The sequence below is a fragment of the Corythoichthys intestinalis genome, chromosome 6 (genome assembly GCF_030265065.1).
Source record: "Corythoichthys intestinalis isolate RoL2023-P3 chromosome 6, ASM3026506v1, whole genome shotgun sequence".
NCBI classification, from domain to species: domain Eukaryota; kingdom Metazoa; phylum Chordata; class Actinopteri; order Syngnathiformes; family Syngnathidae; genus Corythoichthys; species Corythoichthys intestinalis.
In genome coordinates, this window is record NC_080400.1 from 11716131 (window position 1) to 11732931 (window position 16801).

Sequence of the window (16801 nt, forward strand, 5' to 3'; positions counted from 1 at the left end):
GCCAGCCTGAGCTGCTTTTTTATCAGTTAGAAGTCTGATACTCGCTGTTCTCGTCCCCTCAAACTGCAAGCGGCCCCCTTTTCTTCTCCTTCTTCTCCCGCGTGCCTGAGCCGTCAACCACACGACCGCGAGCCCGTCCTCCGTTGGCGCTCGGCCCGATAGCCTCTGGCTCGTCTGTGTTGATAATCTACTCGTTGTGTTTGGGCCAAAAGTGGAAGGAGGCGGGGTTTGGGTGTAGAATGTTACAATGTAGTTCGCTTGAATCATTTTAAGCCGATTAAACTACAATGAGTTTACTGCGTAAGAATTTTAGAACCAATGTAGAATCAATTATACTGAACTAGTTCAGTATAATTTATTTTAGTATGTTGCATTTATTGTCATGTGGGAATTATTAAACTCACCTTGGGAAAAGTTTGATTTTTTTATTTTTTATTTAACCTTTCTCTTCTAAAATGGCAATCGTCCAACTAGGTTAGTATAATTTTTTTTAATGTTGTGTTTAACGTCATGAGGGAATTTTGAAACTTACCTTGTGAAAAAGTTTGAATTTATTTGTTTTGAAGCTTCTTCTAAAATGAGATAATTACCAAGCATATGTTTTTTGTCTGTTGCATCCATTTCTAAAATTACAAGATTTTTGTGCATCTAGTGTAAAATCTGAGACTTTTATAGCCATTTTAAGTTGTGTTATACTTGTATAAAAAATAATGAATCGGGATTTTATAAGGGAACGACTTTGAATTTTTTGATGACACTGCTCATGGAGACTCATATATGGCTAAGGTCGGTGCCTGTTTTGGTTTTAGGTCGATAGCAGCTTTGGTTTTGAAAATATTTTAAATTGAGTTTTTGAATACGAATCGGCCCTGTTTCCCGTGTCATGTCAATAGGTTATGAAGTCTATGCCAAAGCCATAATTGGAACTAACATTGACATTCACTGCCAGCCCCTCTCAGTTCCAATAGATTGGACGTCTATCATCGTCAATGGCAATGAAACACAATCATTTAAAAAGCTCACAAATGATTTGCTTTAATTTTTTTGCGCTGGTATTTTTCTTTTTCTTTAGCAAAAATATCTATTTATTATAATGTAAAATCTATTAAGTGTAAAACCTCGATATAACCGACAGTCCGACACCAAAAGAATTATGATTTAACAAACACGATCCGCCAGAATCGTAGCGTCTGATTGGGACAGCTTCTTTTTCACAATCATGGAACTTTCACCATCATCATGGCAATGTTTAAAGGAAGGCTAACAACCAGTGTTGTTTTTGGTTGCCCTTTTAATTTTTGTCTTGCTCTTTTGGACGAAAATACTTATTAGTCTTAGTCATTTTTTCAAAATGTGTTCATCTTCGTCTAGTTTTAGTCAACGAAAACTCAGACAAATTTTGTCCCGTTTTAGTCGACTATTACTCAAAATGTTTTACTCCATGAATAGATACAGTGGGGCAAATAAGTATTTAGTTCACCAATTGTGAAAGTTCTCCAACTTGAAAAGATTAGAGAGGCCTGTAGTTGTCAACATGGGTAAACCTCAATCATCAGAGACAGAATGTGGAAAAAAAAACAGAAAATCACATTGTTTGATTTTTAAAGAATTTATTTCCAAATTACAGTGGAAAATAAGTATTTGGTCACCTACAAACAAGCAAGCTTTCTGGCTGTCAAAGAGGTCTAACATCTTCTAACGAGTTCTAATGAGGCTCCACTCGTTACCTGTATTAATGGCACCTGTTTTAACTCATTATCGGTATAAAAGACACCTGTCCACAACCTCAGTCTGTCACACTCCAAACGCCACTATGGCCAAGACCAAAGAGCTGTCGAAGGACACCACAGACAAAATTGTAGATCTGCACCAGGCTGGGAAGACTGAATCTCCAATAGGTAAAACGCTTGGTGTAAAGAAATCAACTGTGGGAGCAATTATTAGAAAATGGAAGACATACATGACCACTGATAATCTCCCTCGATCTGTGGCTCCATGCAAGATCTCACCCCGTGGCGTCAAAATGATAGCAAGAACGGTGAGCAACAATCCCAGAATAATACGGGCGGACCTAGTGAATGACTTACAGTGAGCTGGGAACACAGTAACAAACGCTACTATCAGTAACACAATGCGCCGCCAGGGACTCAAATCCTGCACGGCCAGACGGATCCCCCTGCTGAAGCCAGTACACGTCCAGGTTCTCGTGTTTGGAGGAGAAAGAATACTGAATTGCATCCGAAGAACACCATACCCACTGTGAAGCATGGGGGTGTAAACATCATGCTTTGGGGCTGTTTTTTCTGCAAAGGGACCAGGACGACTGATCTGTGTAAAGGAAAGAATGAATGGGGCCATGTATCGAGCGATTTTGAGTGAAAATCTCCTTCCATCAGCAAGGGCATTGAAGATGAGACGTGGCTGAGTCTTTCAGCATGACAATGATCCCAAACACACAGCCAGGGCAACAAAGGAGTGGCTTCGTAAGAAGCATTTCAAGGTCCTGGAGTGGCCTAGCCAGTCTCCAGATCTCAACCCCATAGAAAATCTGTGGAGGGAGTTGAAAGTCCGCGTTGCCCAACGACAGCCCCAAAATATCACTGCTTTAGAGGAGATATGCATGGAGGAATGGGCCAAAATACCAGCAACAGTGTGTGAAAAGCTTGTGAAGAGTTACAGAAAATGTTTGGCCTCCGTTATAGCCAACAAAGGGTACATAACAAAGTATTGAGATTAACTTTTGGTATTGACCAAATACTTAATTTTCCACCATGATTTGCAAATATAAATTCTTTAAAAATCAAACAATGTGATTTTCTGTTTTTTTTCCCCCACATTCTGTCTCTCACGGTTGAGGTTTACCCATGTTGACAATTACAGGCCTCTCTAATATTTTCAAGTGGGAGAACTTGCACAATTAGTGGTTGACTAAATACTTATTTGCCACACTGTAAATAAACAAACATTTCCAACAATTTTGAATGAACATTGACGGACGACCACACAATTGTCGAGTCTACAAGGACATCTTCATGATGATAATACACAGTCAGCAGATCAATACATTATAAAATACATTATTTTCAATTAATTAAACTCACCTGGACGCCACAAACTGTATATAAAAGGTTTTCCAAGAGTAAGACGACACTCACGATGCTAAATGCTAATGCTAACGCTAAAGCTATGCTAATGCGAACACTCTGCTAACGCTACAAGTTACGTAGTGTGTGATTATCACTCGGCGCAGAACTTTAAAGGCTACAGCAACATGGCATATCTAGCCAAGATAAGAAAATAAAACTTACCAAGCACCACCTGCACATGTGTTTCACAAAAGGAGCCTAGAGTGGGCAGAAGCTTACTCACTGGCTGGTGAGTAAGTTTGAGTGTGGGGCGGGGGAAAGGCGCAGCACGTACGTCTCATTAGTGACACAACCAAACAGTGCTAAGATGCGTGCTAACTGCACATGCGGTAAGACAATGTCACCCATTGTGAACCTATGACGGAAACTATGGCAAATTTTCATCTCGTTCTTCAAGTCAGACGACAACTGGCATCATTTTGTTATATTTTAGTCCCCCAAGACACATTTTTAGCTTGTCATTGTCATGAAAAAAATTGTCCCTTGACGAAATGTTTTCATTATCATCATCGTTGACGAGAACAACACTGCTAAAAACTCCCCCCCCCCAAATTACAATTATTTGTATTGTATTTAGTGTTTTGGTCAAGGAAGAAGTGCTTCAACTTAACAGACAATCGGCAATAACAGCAATCCCTCACCCACATTCGTCCGTTAAATTGAGGCTTAAAGTGATCCTCTAACTTAAATACATGTAGGCGCTATTAAACCACAATTGTTCTCTTGTACTAAAATATGTTGTCAGAAACACATAAAATGTTAAATCAATGGCAATATTTTATAATATTTACTACATATTTTGACCGTTAGTTTGCGCCATGGTTTGCGGACTCGCAGTGATGACGTCATTGGGATCTTTCCAAATGTGTAGCGTGTTCAACAATTGCTTATTGCTGCCTAAACTCGCGAAGTAAAATGCCACGATGTGCTGCTTTGGGATGCAATTTCCAGTCAAATGGAAACAAGGGGAGTGAAGTGAGTGGTCAAAGTGGAATTATTATTTTTAGTGAATAAATGTGCATAAGTGGAAGCTTCTCCCCCTTTATGGTCCCTGTATGCACGTATCCTACCCACCACGCGTTACAACTGGCGCCCGAACATTTTTCCTGGATCCTCAGTGAAGTAAGGGATCCGTCTATTTTCTGGATCCGACGGTCTCACTGCGTTTGCAATATTGGTTTCGGACCTGTCCATTTTTTTCGATTCGTCAGTCCCACAGCGGCTTTTCGGATCAGTCTATTTTGTGGAATCGACGGCCTGATCGCGGCCGCGACATTGCCATGGGATCGGTCTAATTCCTGGATCTTCGAGTAAGTAAAAAACGTGGATTTGGATTACTATTGCTATCTTTTATGTTGACTATGTTATGCTGTTATGTTGACAATGTTGGAGTTCGTCAGGGAACGCGTGTTTGCATACTGCTGAGCTCCCGAGCGAAGAGTGGTCAAGGTGGAAATATTATTTTTTGTGAATAAATGTGCATAAGTGGAAGCTTCTCCCCTTTTTAGTACTTTTATACACGTATCCTAGCTACCACGCGTTACAATCTACAAGACATGGATTACATAAGGTGTGCTCTTTGGCCTGTACTGTATGTAAAGCACACGACAGCTCTGGATGCTAACAATCTACATAATTATATTGGGATAAGTTTGAAAACGCAATATGCTTACCTTGAATATCTGCTAATAAAACCGGACAGCATACACTCTCGCTCCCAACCGGAGTTCCCAACAGAACTCTCTCGCATCACCAGTTTTGCCCAACTTTTGTCTTCTCAGGTATTTGCTGCACAAATTTTTCCCTGAAGCTCGTCTTGTGAACGACCGACAGTGCTGTCCTTAGAGATGTGCAAAATTTCCGATTCTTAGATTATTCGCGATTCGGCCGTGGAAGATTCGAGAACGATTCACAAACATCCAAATTCCGATAATTGAAACATGCCACGTAAAGCGGAAGTACAACACACTCAGCTTCGGGACGCAATGAGGAACGGAGCGAGAGTAGCTAAACATCATGCTTCTCATTACCTGGCCCCTCGGGTAATGCCAATGTTCAACTCACGGCTCTAGCTAACTCATGCCACGAGATAAAAAAACACAACAACATACCTGACTGCTGCCGAAAAGCTGCTACAAAGTACATCCACATAATATTACGGTAAATATAATTTATATAGGACTAGATGCAAACTAGATTCGGTAGCGTTAGCAGCACATCTACAAAAAGCTAGATGCGGGCGTTAGTAAACGGCCGCCATCTTAAAGCAGTACACTTCCCTGCAAGGCTGTTGTAGCGAACCTTCCAAGCAAACCTAATTAACTTTTTATCTAAAATACTCCTAAATCGCTAAAATATTGACTTGAATCTATCTTTAAAATAGTTTTAAAACTTTAACATGTCGAAAGTAGACAAAAGGGAAATTATGGAATAACAGGAGCAATTTTAACAACTTTATCGGTTGATTCACAACATTAAATTAATTGTACGTAGTTTAAAGCTGCTGATACAGAATGGGGACTGGAGTTTTTTATTTACTGTTATTTTTGTATATTTGTTTACTGCTATATGTTAACTTGATACTGAAATTGGTTTAGCCTGAGAGTATTTTTGAACAATTTTGGAACTAATGTACAAAACATTAAAAAAAAAAAAAAAAAAAAAAAAAAAGGGAGGGGGTGGATCAATAATCGTTTTATAATCGAATCGGAGCCTCTGATTCGTAATCGTAATTGAATCGTTAGGTGCCCAAAGATTCCCAGCTCTAGCTGTCCTGCTCTTCACTTTTCAGATATGGTTCAAATAGGAAGCGTAGAACTGACGACATGTTGGGAAAGCTAACGAGTGACACGCTGGAATTTCGGCAACGGGACCCGTGACGTCCCGCACTGCGACGTAACAAGAATGGCGACCTATCACTTAAAATAATTTTACAAACTTTATTAAAACAAAAACATTAAGAGGGGTTTTAATATCAAATGATTATAACTCATACTAACATTTATCTTTTAAGAATTACTTGTCCTAAAAATAGAGGATCCCTTTAACTGTATTTCACATGTCAGTTTTTAGAATCGATTATTCGATTGTTCAATTTATCGATTAGTCAGGTAACGACTTGGTTTGCATTCAAGTGGATGACAGATGTCTAACCCGTGATGTTGAGCGTGGAGGGCGACAGGGCCACTGGGTCGTCAACAGTGTTGAGAGGAGCGCCGTCTTGTAACCAGATGATGTGGACCGGTTCTGGCGGCCCGTGGGCCACGCAGTGTAGGCTAAAGCTCTCGTTGGCAACCACGGACATGTGCTGCGGCTCGGTGGAGAAGTGAGCAAGACCTGACAAAGGAAGCGTAGGTCAGACTCAGACTTTGCTCGGTTGTGTTTTTGGGGTGCCGATTTTAAGGGACGGCGAAGCTCACCTTCCAGCAGGATGCTGCCTTCCGTGGACAAAATCTGCTGGCCTTCTACATCTGCCGCACACTGATAGGTGCCCATGTCGGAAAGCTGGACACTTTTAATCCTGGAGTGAGTGAATGATCGTGTTGAGTCTAGGCATGTGCCGGTATGAGATTCTGACAGTTTGATAACCTTAAGCAAAAATATCACGGTTTCACGGTATTGAAAATACTGTTTTAAAATGTGTTATTTTGAGATTTCTGGGTTAAAAAAAATCCATAGAACAGGATTTTTTTCCAAAACATTAGCAAATTGGAACAGGAGTATAATGAACTATTCTGAATAAAATTAGGTGACCTTCAGGTGAGCCTGTCATTTGAAAGCTAGCTAAGTGCACAATCTAAAATAGGTGAGAAACCCAAAGCCATGTTTGTTCTCTTGCAATTAGACCCCATCAACTGTTTATTTGATCCAAAATGACTGTCATCTTGACTGTCATCTTGTCGAGCAAAGTGCGCATGTTAGCAAAGTTGAACACACATTTTTCATTATGGGTGTCATTTTAAAGCTATTCAGAGCGCAGAATCTGAAGTATGTCAGATTGACTCCAGAAATCTTCATTTGCATGTTGTGATGTGCTTTTATTTTGAAATGTTCACGGCAAGTACGCCCGCTAAGCCAGTAACCAAAAGCTTAGCAGTCAGTAAAAAAAAAAAAAAAAAAAAAACGTACTTCTCTTTTCGTCATGCATGAGGTGTCAGTAATTGATTTTTTTTATTTTTTTTCGCATCGTTTGCAAATGTTCATGTTTGAAGTGTCACCTTTAATAACCGCAGGTTTGCGTTTTAGAGAGTGCATTGTCATTTTTCCATTTTTTTATCCAAGTATTTTCCCCAATTGCTAATAAATGGCATGGTCATGACAAATAACAGTCTTGTGCTGAATGGAATATGAAATAATAAAAATGCATTTATTCAGGACGACATGGCAAAATTACTCCGTAATGGTCAAAACTGTCGACTTCACCTTTACTGTCACACCTCCCGAAGGATATTTTATGACACCTAAATCGGACATATGTCATTTCCCTTCCCTGGCTTCGGAGAATGTAAACAAACCAGAAGGCGTGACAGCTAGCCGACATGCTAACCCGAACCGAGTGATGTTTCAAAGTCTTCGAAGCGGAAAATTACACATAACTATCCTGAATTATTTGACATGACGACCCGGTTGTCGATTGTCTTCGCGGATCGGCAAACCACCCGGCGGAGAGCAATTTACAGTTCGTTCCCCGGAAGAGGGTGGCTGGAGTTGTTGTGCAGCTAACGTGCTGCTGCTAATGAGCATTAGGAGAGCTTTTTACATGCCTATCAATGATCAAACGTAAGTAGTCCTTCATTTAAAGGAAGTTTGTAGTGTTTACTTTGTAATCACTGTATTCGTATTTGACATTATACAAAACAAGATGTTTACTCACTTCCTCGTAAGTCCAATGGTCCCACAGTAAATATCCACGGTGAATGGGAACCTTTTGAAACTCCAAAAAGGCGCATACGCCTCTCCCTCATACAGAATGATTTTTCTGCAGTCGTTTGGCTTGCCGTGATGCGAAAAATAAACGTATTAATCCGCAAAATCAGCTGAATCCTTCGTCCTCATACACAACAGTACACTGTAGCGTGAAGAGGACGTCTTCTACCGTACACGTCACAGCGCCCTCCTCCTCAATGCACGACCAAAGCCGGAAGTCACTCATTTTCATGGCGCGGGATTCAAAAAACTAAATAAAAATAGCGATCGCTTCCACACACATCCAAGCGGCCCATATCATTCAGGGGCATAAAATACTGCGTGTATTATGAAATAAACATGCTTTTTCGTGTCACAGGCACTTTAAAGTAAGTTGTCTTTTTTCCCCATTAGTCTCAATGTAGCAATGCTAAAGTTTACAGTGTTTGTTTTATGTGTTTCCTTATTTTGTATGTGTGAACTGTAATTCTACGGCGTGTTGTTGACCAATAATATCTGGACACAACAACTGGAGTCTCATATGTCATCTACACGCACGCACAAATAAATGAACGCACGCGGTGATAAAACGCAGCCGTGAAAATTCTCACTTTTATTTACCTTGCGATAAATGTACTCATTGCATATCGCGACAGGCTTAGCAACTTCAATAAAACTTGTCGTTAGTTAGATGGACTTACAACCCCCCCTCCCCAAAAAATTATCTCCTCGGATCTACACAATTCACGTAGGTCACCCTTTTTGACTTAAAAACGGCGGATTTCGCCAAAAGGTGAGTGATTTTCATGCCTGATAATTGGATGTTGGGGGCGCAAAATATTGACCTGCGGGCCGCAACTGGCCCCTGGGCCGCAGGTTTGAGACCACTGACCCCCCATAAAACTAATAAAAAATCTGGACTGTTTTCTGCTACTGAATGTATTAGTTTGAAGCTTTTTGCATTAGTTGTGCTGCTTAATCAGAAATGACCTTGTTCCAATTTTCCCACTTCATGAATGCTCCTTATTGTTCATTTTTGCACAGTCATTAAACACTCGCATCCCTAACCTCAACTTAATATTTGAAATATGGTCGGAACAAAAAATAAAAATAAACAGCACATCCCACGTTCCAGTTTTATCACACGTGGATGCAAAAAGGAGGCCAACCTGAGGGTGCTGTGTACGATCCAGCGGTCCGTTCCAAAAACCAGCATTTGGTAGTCGTCGTTTTCCACGAAGGCCAGTGGAGCGCCGTCTTTCATCCAGTACACGTTGGGGGGAATTTCGTCGTCGTCTAACGTGGCTAACAGGCCGCATTCCAGCCTCACGGGTTTGCCCACCGATGAGATAACGGTGGCTAGTTGTTTCTCAAACTCCAAATCTAAGAAAAAAGACAGGCGGGATTAACTTGCTGCCATTGACACAAGTGTGATTAAATAGTGGCCATTGAGGGCACTAGACGGTCAATCCGTTTTGACTGGGAGACTGGGACTCCCAGTCAGAATGGATTGGACGTATAGCGCCGTCAGCGGTGGTGAACAAGTGGATATCATAAAGCACATTCAAGATGACCACACCACAAGTTTACTTTTTTTATAAAAATTGATTAAAACTTCATTAAACAAGATTGCTATAAAACAAGCATTGTGTTGTTGTTGTTCTTGTGGACACTAAATTTGAGGTCCTACTCTTCCCTCATTCGCCAATCTATCGTCTTGTAATTTGGTAGCCATCATAAGCGGATTTTAAGAGGGGGCCAGGCAAGGCCCCCCCGGTGGCCGAAAAGTGTCATTGCATGTAATTGACTTTCCTATATACAGTGCCTTGCAAAAGTATTCGGCCCCCTTGAATCTTGCAACCTTTCGCCACATTTCAGGCTTCAAACATAAAGATATGAAATTTAATTTTTATGTCAAGAATCAACAACAAGTGGGACACAATCGTGAAGTGGAACAACATTTATTGGATAATTTAAACTTTTTTAACAAATAAAAAACTGAAAAGTGGGGCGTGCAATATTATTCGGCCCGTTTACTTTCAGTGCAGCAAACTCACTCCAGAAGTTCAGTGAGGATCTCTGAATGATCCAATGTTGTCCTAAATGACCGATGATGATAAATAGCATCCAAATGTGTGTAATCAAGTCTCCGTATAAATGCACCTGCTCTGTGATAATCTCAGGGTTCTGTTTAAAGTGCAGAGAGCATTATGAAAACCAAGGAACACACCAGGCAGGTCCGAGATACTGTTGTGGAGAAGTTTAAAGCCGGATTTGGATACAAAAAGATTTCCCAAGCTTTAAACATCTCAAGGAGCACTGTGCAAGCCATCATATTGAAATGGAAGGAGCATCAGACCACTGCAAATCTACCAAGACCCGGCCGTCCTTCCAAACTTTCTTCTCAAACAAGGAGAAAACTGATCAGAGATGCAGCCAAGAGGCCCATGATCACTCTGGATGAACTGCAAAGATCTACAGCTGAGGTGGGAGAGTCTGTCCATAGGACAACAATCAGTCGTACACTGCACAAATCTGGCCTTTATGGAAGAGTGGCAAGAAGAAAGCCATTTCTCAAAGATATCCATAAAAAGTCTCGTTTATAGTTTGCTACAAGCCACCTGGGAGACACACCAAACATGTGGAAGAAGGTGCTCTGGTCAGATGAAACCAAAATTGAACTTTTTGGCCACAATGCAAAACGATATGTTTGGCGTAAAAGCAACACAGCTCATCACCCTGAACACACCACCCCCACTGTCAAACATGGTGGTGGCAGCATCATGGTTTGGGCCTGCTTTTCTTCAGCAGGGACAGGGAAGATGGTTAAAATTGACGGGAAGATGGATGCAGCCAAATACAGGAACATTCTGGAAGAAAACCTGTTGGTATCTGCACAAGACCTGAGACTGGGACGGAGATTTATCTTCCAACAGGACAATGATCCAAAACATAAAGCCAAATCTACAATGGAATGGTTGAAAAATAAACGTATCCAGGTGTTAGAATGGCCAAGTCCAAGTCCAGACCTGAATCCAATCGAGAATCTGTGGAAAGAGCTGAAGACTGCTGTTCACAAACACTCTCCATCCAACCTCACTGAGCTCGAGCTGTTTTGCAAGGAAGAATGGGCAATAATGTCAGTCTCTCGATGTGCAAAACTGATAGAAACATACCCCAAGCGACTTGCAGCTGTAATTGGAGCAAAAGGTGGCGCTACAAAGTATTAACGCAAGGGGGCCGAATAATATTGCATGCCCCACTTTTCAGTTTTTTATTTGTTAAAAAAGTTTAAATTATCCAATAAATTTTGTTCCACTTCACGATTGTGTCCCACTTGTTGTTGATTCTTGACAAAAAATAAAAATTTTATATCTTTATGTTTGAAGCCTGAAATGTGGCGAAAGGTTGCAAGGTTCAAGGGGGCCGAATACTTTTGCAAGGCACTGTAGATATATATATAAGTTGTAAAGCAATAAAACTGCAACAAAAAGGAATGAAATGAACAAAAAAAAAACATTTTTATAATAGGTCATAAATAATTTTTCAAACAGATCATGTGACTAGCGCCTTAGACGGGCATTTTCTTTGCATATAATTTTCAACAACAAAAAAATTAGGGGAGGGCAATTTTATTTTTCAAATAATTTTAATCTTTGATTGAAAATATGTTTTAACTTTTGGGGGGATTGAAGGATTTAGACACAATAATATGGCCCGAACACAAAAAGGATTGCTTCAATCAAATAAAAAAAAAAAAAAACTTTTTCAATGAAAAATTAAGTGTTCAAATGCCAATTTTTCAATCTTTTCGCATTCAAAAACTTTTTCTATGATTGAAAATTCTTTTTTTGATTGAAGTGATTTTTCTTTTTGAAAATATATTTTTTTTAGGCAGCTTATTTTTTCATTGAATAATACAGACAAAAATGTCCAAGCCAAAATGTGGCCCAAACACAAATCAGCATTACTTCAATCAAAAAAGTTGCTTCAATCGAAAAAAACAACAACTTGATTTCGATCAAAAAAAAAAAAAAAAAAAAAAAAAAAAAAAAACAATCAAAGAAAAATAGCTTTCACGTGCATTTTTTTTTTTTTTAAGTTAAATTTATTTTTGCATTCAAACACATTTTTTTGTTGATTGAATGGACTTTTTGGGGGGTTGAAAATATCTGTTTTGTTTGAAGCAACTTTTTAAAAATTTTTATTTAAGCAACTTTTTTTTTGAATTAGTAATAAAGACACAAATCTTCCTCCATTGGGCACCGCCCAGGGGATACAATTTTGTGTCGTGTATCAATGTACTAGCATATTGCATCACACTCATGCATCACAAAGCTTTCATCACATGGGACTGCGTACTCTTTAATATGTCACAAAGAACAACTGAGAACAGTATATAAGGCTCGAACACACAGCATTCGGTGTCAGGTCGTCAGCAATTCAGCATACGTTTGCATGCCCACTAGCCATTACCGCTTGACCTGATTGTTTTATTTGCCTGTCAACATCAATAAAATCCTGAGTCTGCGATATGCAACTGGTTCCTCCGTCTCGTAGATGACATTTTGACTGGAGTAATGGATGATAATCTTGGCGAAAAGTATTGCCTAAGCAGCCTGATTTACAATTCCCCTCAAGAATGATGGGAAATAAGAAACGCTCATTGTCAACTTATTATAAATATGTTTGTAAGTTAATTCTATTGCTGACAGTGCGTTTTGGGGTCATCAACATGTTGTGCCCCCCGTGCCCCAAAAGTCAAACCCCGCATATGGTAGCCATGTAGCCTAGATCGCTTTGTATTGATCCTCGGAGCCTGATTTATATTTTTTTGGATCGGGGTTGATGACTTCATTGCAGAAATATAGTTAGGAGTTAGCCAGTGAGTGCAGAATAAATGATTTCGCATGTAGGTTACAAGTTGGCCATTACAGGGCAGTCTTAGCTTGCAATAGCATACACATGTGCTTGTTTTCTTTCCTTGGATCTGCAAAAACCTCCATTGGCAGAAGTCTTCATTGGCGGTTATTATTTTTAACAAAAAAATGTCCTTGAAATGCCCCCCAAATTAGCAAAATGTGACCCAGAACAGCTCCAAAATCAATAGGAAGTCACCCAAAATCAACAGGATGTAATCTGGAAATGCCCCAAAAGCAACACGAAGTGACCCAAAATGTATAGGAAGTGACCCAGGAATGCCCCAAAATCGATACAAAAAACTTGTAAATGCCCAGAAACTAATAGGAAGTGACCCACGGGAGTCTACAGACCAGTAGAACAAAGCATCCAATTTGCTGCCAGACCTCCCAGATCAAATGGACTAGACGTCTACTAGTGACAAACTCATTTCAATTCACAGCAGGATATCCTTCTGCTTATTTCATATGAAAAGAGCCACACGATTAGATGTCTATTATCGTATAAAAATGGCAATTTTACGACAGATTTGGCGGCAAAGTGAAAAGCAATCCATTTAAAAAGACTAAGTTTACTTTTCTCAATGTTTGAAAGTGTTAATCAATGTGAAAGTTTATCAGGCTTTTAACAAAACAATTGAACCAGTTATGCTAGCTTTGCACACACAAACGCTGATAAACGACAAGCTAACCTTGAAAGTAGAACAAAGGACGCTTGTGAGCAAAGCGCACCTTCACAGCAACTTTCCCTGTGTTTCTTGAAGTTTTCCGAAAGATTTGACAATTTTAGTTAAGAGATTAACAGCTATGACTTCAGTTTATGTTTGCGTCAAATCCAACTGAATTCATTATGTGGTTATTGATTACATACTGACAATCAGATGTATTCAGTGCAAACGAAGCTATTAAGAAATTGCTTTCAGCCCCAAAAAGTAAGAGGTCATCACCCCCTGACACAATAAATCTCCCAAGTGACGTGTGTGCAGACTTTCTCAAGACACTAGACCCGCAACACCCGGCCTGCTTTATCGCCGACCTTCCACCTTTGACCCTGAGTGACTCTTCCCCCAGCATATATTCTTTGCATAGCATGCCCGCAATTGAATGGTGGAAAACAAACATGCCAAAAAACATGTAAAATTAGATGTGATTTACTCAAAAACACATGAACTCATTGGCTGCCATCCCACCCATTTCAATGAATTGGACGTCTGTCACTGTTAATGACTGAGTTAGAAAAGTTTATTTTCTACTTAAACGAATTCAAAAGTTCAGTTCACAGATTTTACAATGAATTAGTATATAGTTGTTTTTCTCCCAGCATATTTTGCTGCGAGCTACATGAATTAGCATAAAGTATTTTGTGAAATTTGTTTCCTGACTTGTTTGCCCCCCAAAAAGCCAAACCTGTTGTAACTTGTGTCATAATTAGGGTTGTTCCGATCATGTTTTTTTGCTCCCGATCCGCTGCCGATCCCGATATTTCCCGATCCGATTGCTTTTTTTTTTGCTCCCGATTCAATTCCAATCATTCCCGATAATTTTTCCCGATCATATATATTTTGGCAATGCATTAAGAAAAAAATGAATAAAACTCGGACGAATATATACATTCAACATACAGTATACATAAGTACTGTATTTGTTCATTATGACAATAAATCCTCAAGATGGCATTTACATTATTAACATTCTTTCTGTGAGAGGGATCCACGGATAGAAAGACTTGTAATTCTTAAAGGATAAATGTGACTTTGTATATTGTGACTAAATATTGTCATCTAGTGTATTTGTTGAGCTTTCAGTAAGTGATACTGCAGGCACTTAACTATTCTGCCCAAATGCATGATGGGAAGTACAACCATGACTGTGTGTATTGGCACCAATTGATATATCTTCTCTGCGTTAGGAAATAACATATAGTGTAAAGAAAAAGATCAACTACTACCTTTCTTCACCACATTGCTTTGCCACTATATTTCTAATTGTTGAGAGAGGGGTTTTAAGGCTTTAGCCAATTAAAACAAGGCTCCAAAGACTGCCAAAATTCCCTCTACTCATTTTACGCTGCCTTTTTGCTCTATATATAGGTAAATCGGCGCCATTATAGATTGAATGCGACAATGCGTGAGTGGGTCGTGCAGCACATGCGTTAAATATTTTAACGTGATTAATTTTAAAAAATTTGTTACCGCCTTCAATGCGATAAATGGTAAATGGACTGTATTTATATGGCGCATTTATCTGCATGTTTACCATGCCCAAAGCGATAAATTTGATAGCCCTACTTTAAGCCAAAACTAAAGACTCTGGATGAGTGCAAGACATTTTGTCTGCAACGTTAAATACAATTAGAAAACGATAAAAAAAAAAAAATATATATATATATATATATATATATATATATATATATATAAAGGCATGTCCGATATTTTTTTGCCGATTCCGATACTTTGAAAATGACGTGATCGGACCCGATCGATCGGGACATCTTTAGTCATGATGATATATATGGCAGAAAACACAGACAAGAATGAAAAAGCAGTTTCTGCTCTTGCACTCCTCTTTAAATGAAACTGCTGAATTTTAAGCCAAAGCAACTGTTGTGTTTGATAGAACAATATGTTTATATGCTGCAATAGCAGATTCATGGCGCATTAAGCCCCCCAAATATTTTAAATTTTTCCTTTTTACCCTGGGAACCCCCATTTACAGACGTCGCGCAACCGCTTGTGTTTCAACCCAGCCATAAAACGAAGGTAATTAATTATATTTATTATTCAAAATGTCCGTTATTTTTAGCTTAGAATCAATAATTGATGTCTAATATTTCTTTTTTTTTTTTTTTTTAAATCTAAAAAATTGTTCTCTCGCATATTTTAAACTTATAAACAAATGACGTCACAATGAAAAAAATGCCGTCTGTAAAAAAGTCACGGATTAAGGATTAAGTTTAAAATATGAAAGTGAATAATGTTTTAGTCTTTTTAAAAAAAAAAAAAAAAAAAGAAATATTGGACATCGAATCATGATTTTAAGCTAAAAATGACAGACATTTTGAATAATAAATATAATTACTTACCTTCTTTTTATGGCTGGGTTGAAACAAAAGCGGTTGCGCTGTGTCTGTAAACAGGGTTTTCCAGGGTAAAAGGGACACATTAAAAATAGTTGGAGAACTGAATGGACAATGAATCTGCTATGGCAGCATATAGACATGGATGTATTGACAGCATCCACAAAGATGATTTAATTGCTCCAACCATTACCGACTAAATATATACGCGCGTCATGACTTTATCTCTGCCCGGGTCAATCCGTCCACATGTTAATCCTTTAAGATTTGTAACGACATTTTTTTTTTGTAAGTGGGAGCCCATAATTTAGACTGTTTGCCAAAGTTGGCACAGCGTTAGTTTATAGGGCGTAGAGAGCTTTGGCAACCTGGACCAAAAACTGGAAACTGGTCTCGTGATTGTCTGATGATGAACACGGAAACAAAAAGAATTTGCGGTGTGCAAATCGTCTTTTAAAATGGGGAAATCTTTGCTTAACCCAGTGCTTCTCAATTATTTTCTGTTATGCCCCCCCAAGGAAGACGTAAATGTATCGTGCCCCCCCAAACTCTGCCGCCACTGTAAATAGTATCATTTGTCTATTACTATTATAAGTACGCCTCTGCCTCACATTGTATCCTTTTTTTTCTATTAGAGAAAACAACAGAGATCAACTTTTAAAGTATAACTTTATTAACATTGTTTCGTTTGTAACAGAAAAGACTTAACGTGCATCAATTTGCCTGAATTAGCATCAATTTGCCTGAATTTAAAA

General features: G+C 39.1%; 1 protein-coding gene across 2 annotated transcripts in view; it reads right to left on the minus strand.

The window, feature by feature from the left end:
• LOC130918016 (tyrosine-protein kinase receptor UFO-like) overlaps nt 1-16801 on the minus strand; it is a 113731-nt gene that overhangs the window by 65560 nt on the left and 31370 nt on the right. For both annotated transcript variants that reach the window (XM_057839863.1, XM_057839862.1), the window contains 3 exons: nt 9221-9434; nt 6566-6666; nt 6300-6482 (listed from right to left, as the gene is read on the minus strand). In XM_057839863.1, the coding sequence (XP_057695846.1) occupies nt 6300-6482; nt 6566-6666; nt 9221-9434 (498 nt within the window). The remainder of the gene's footprint in view (nt 1-6299; nt 6483-6565; nt 6667-9220; nt 9435-16801) is intronic.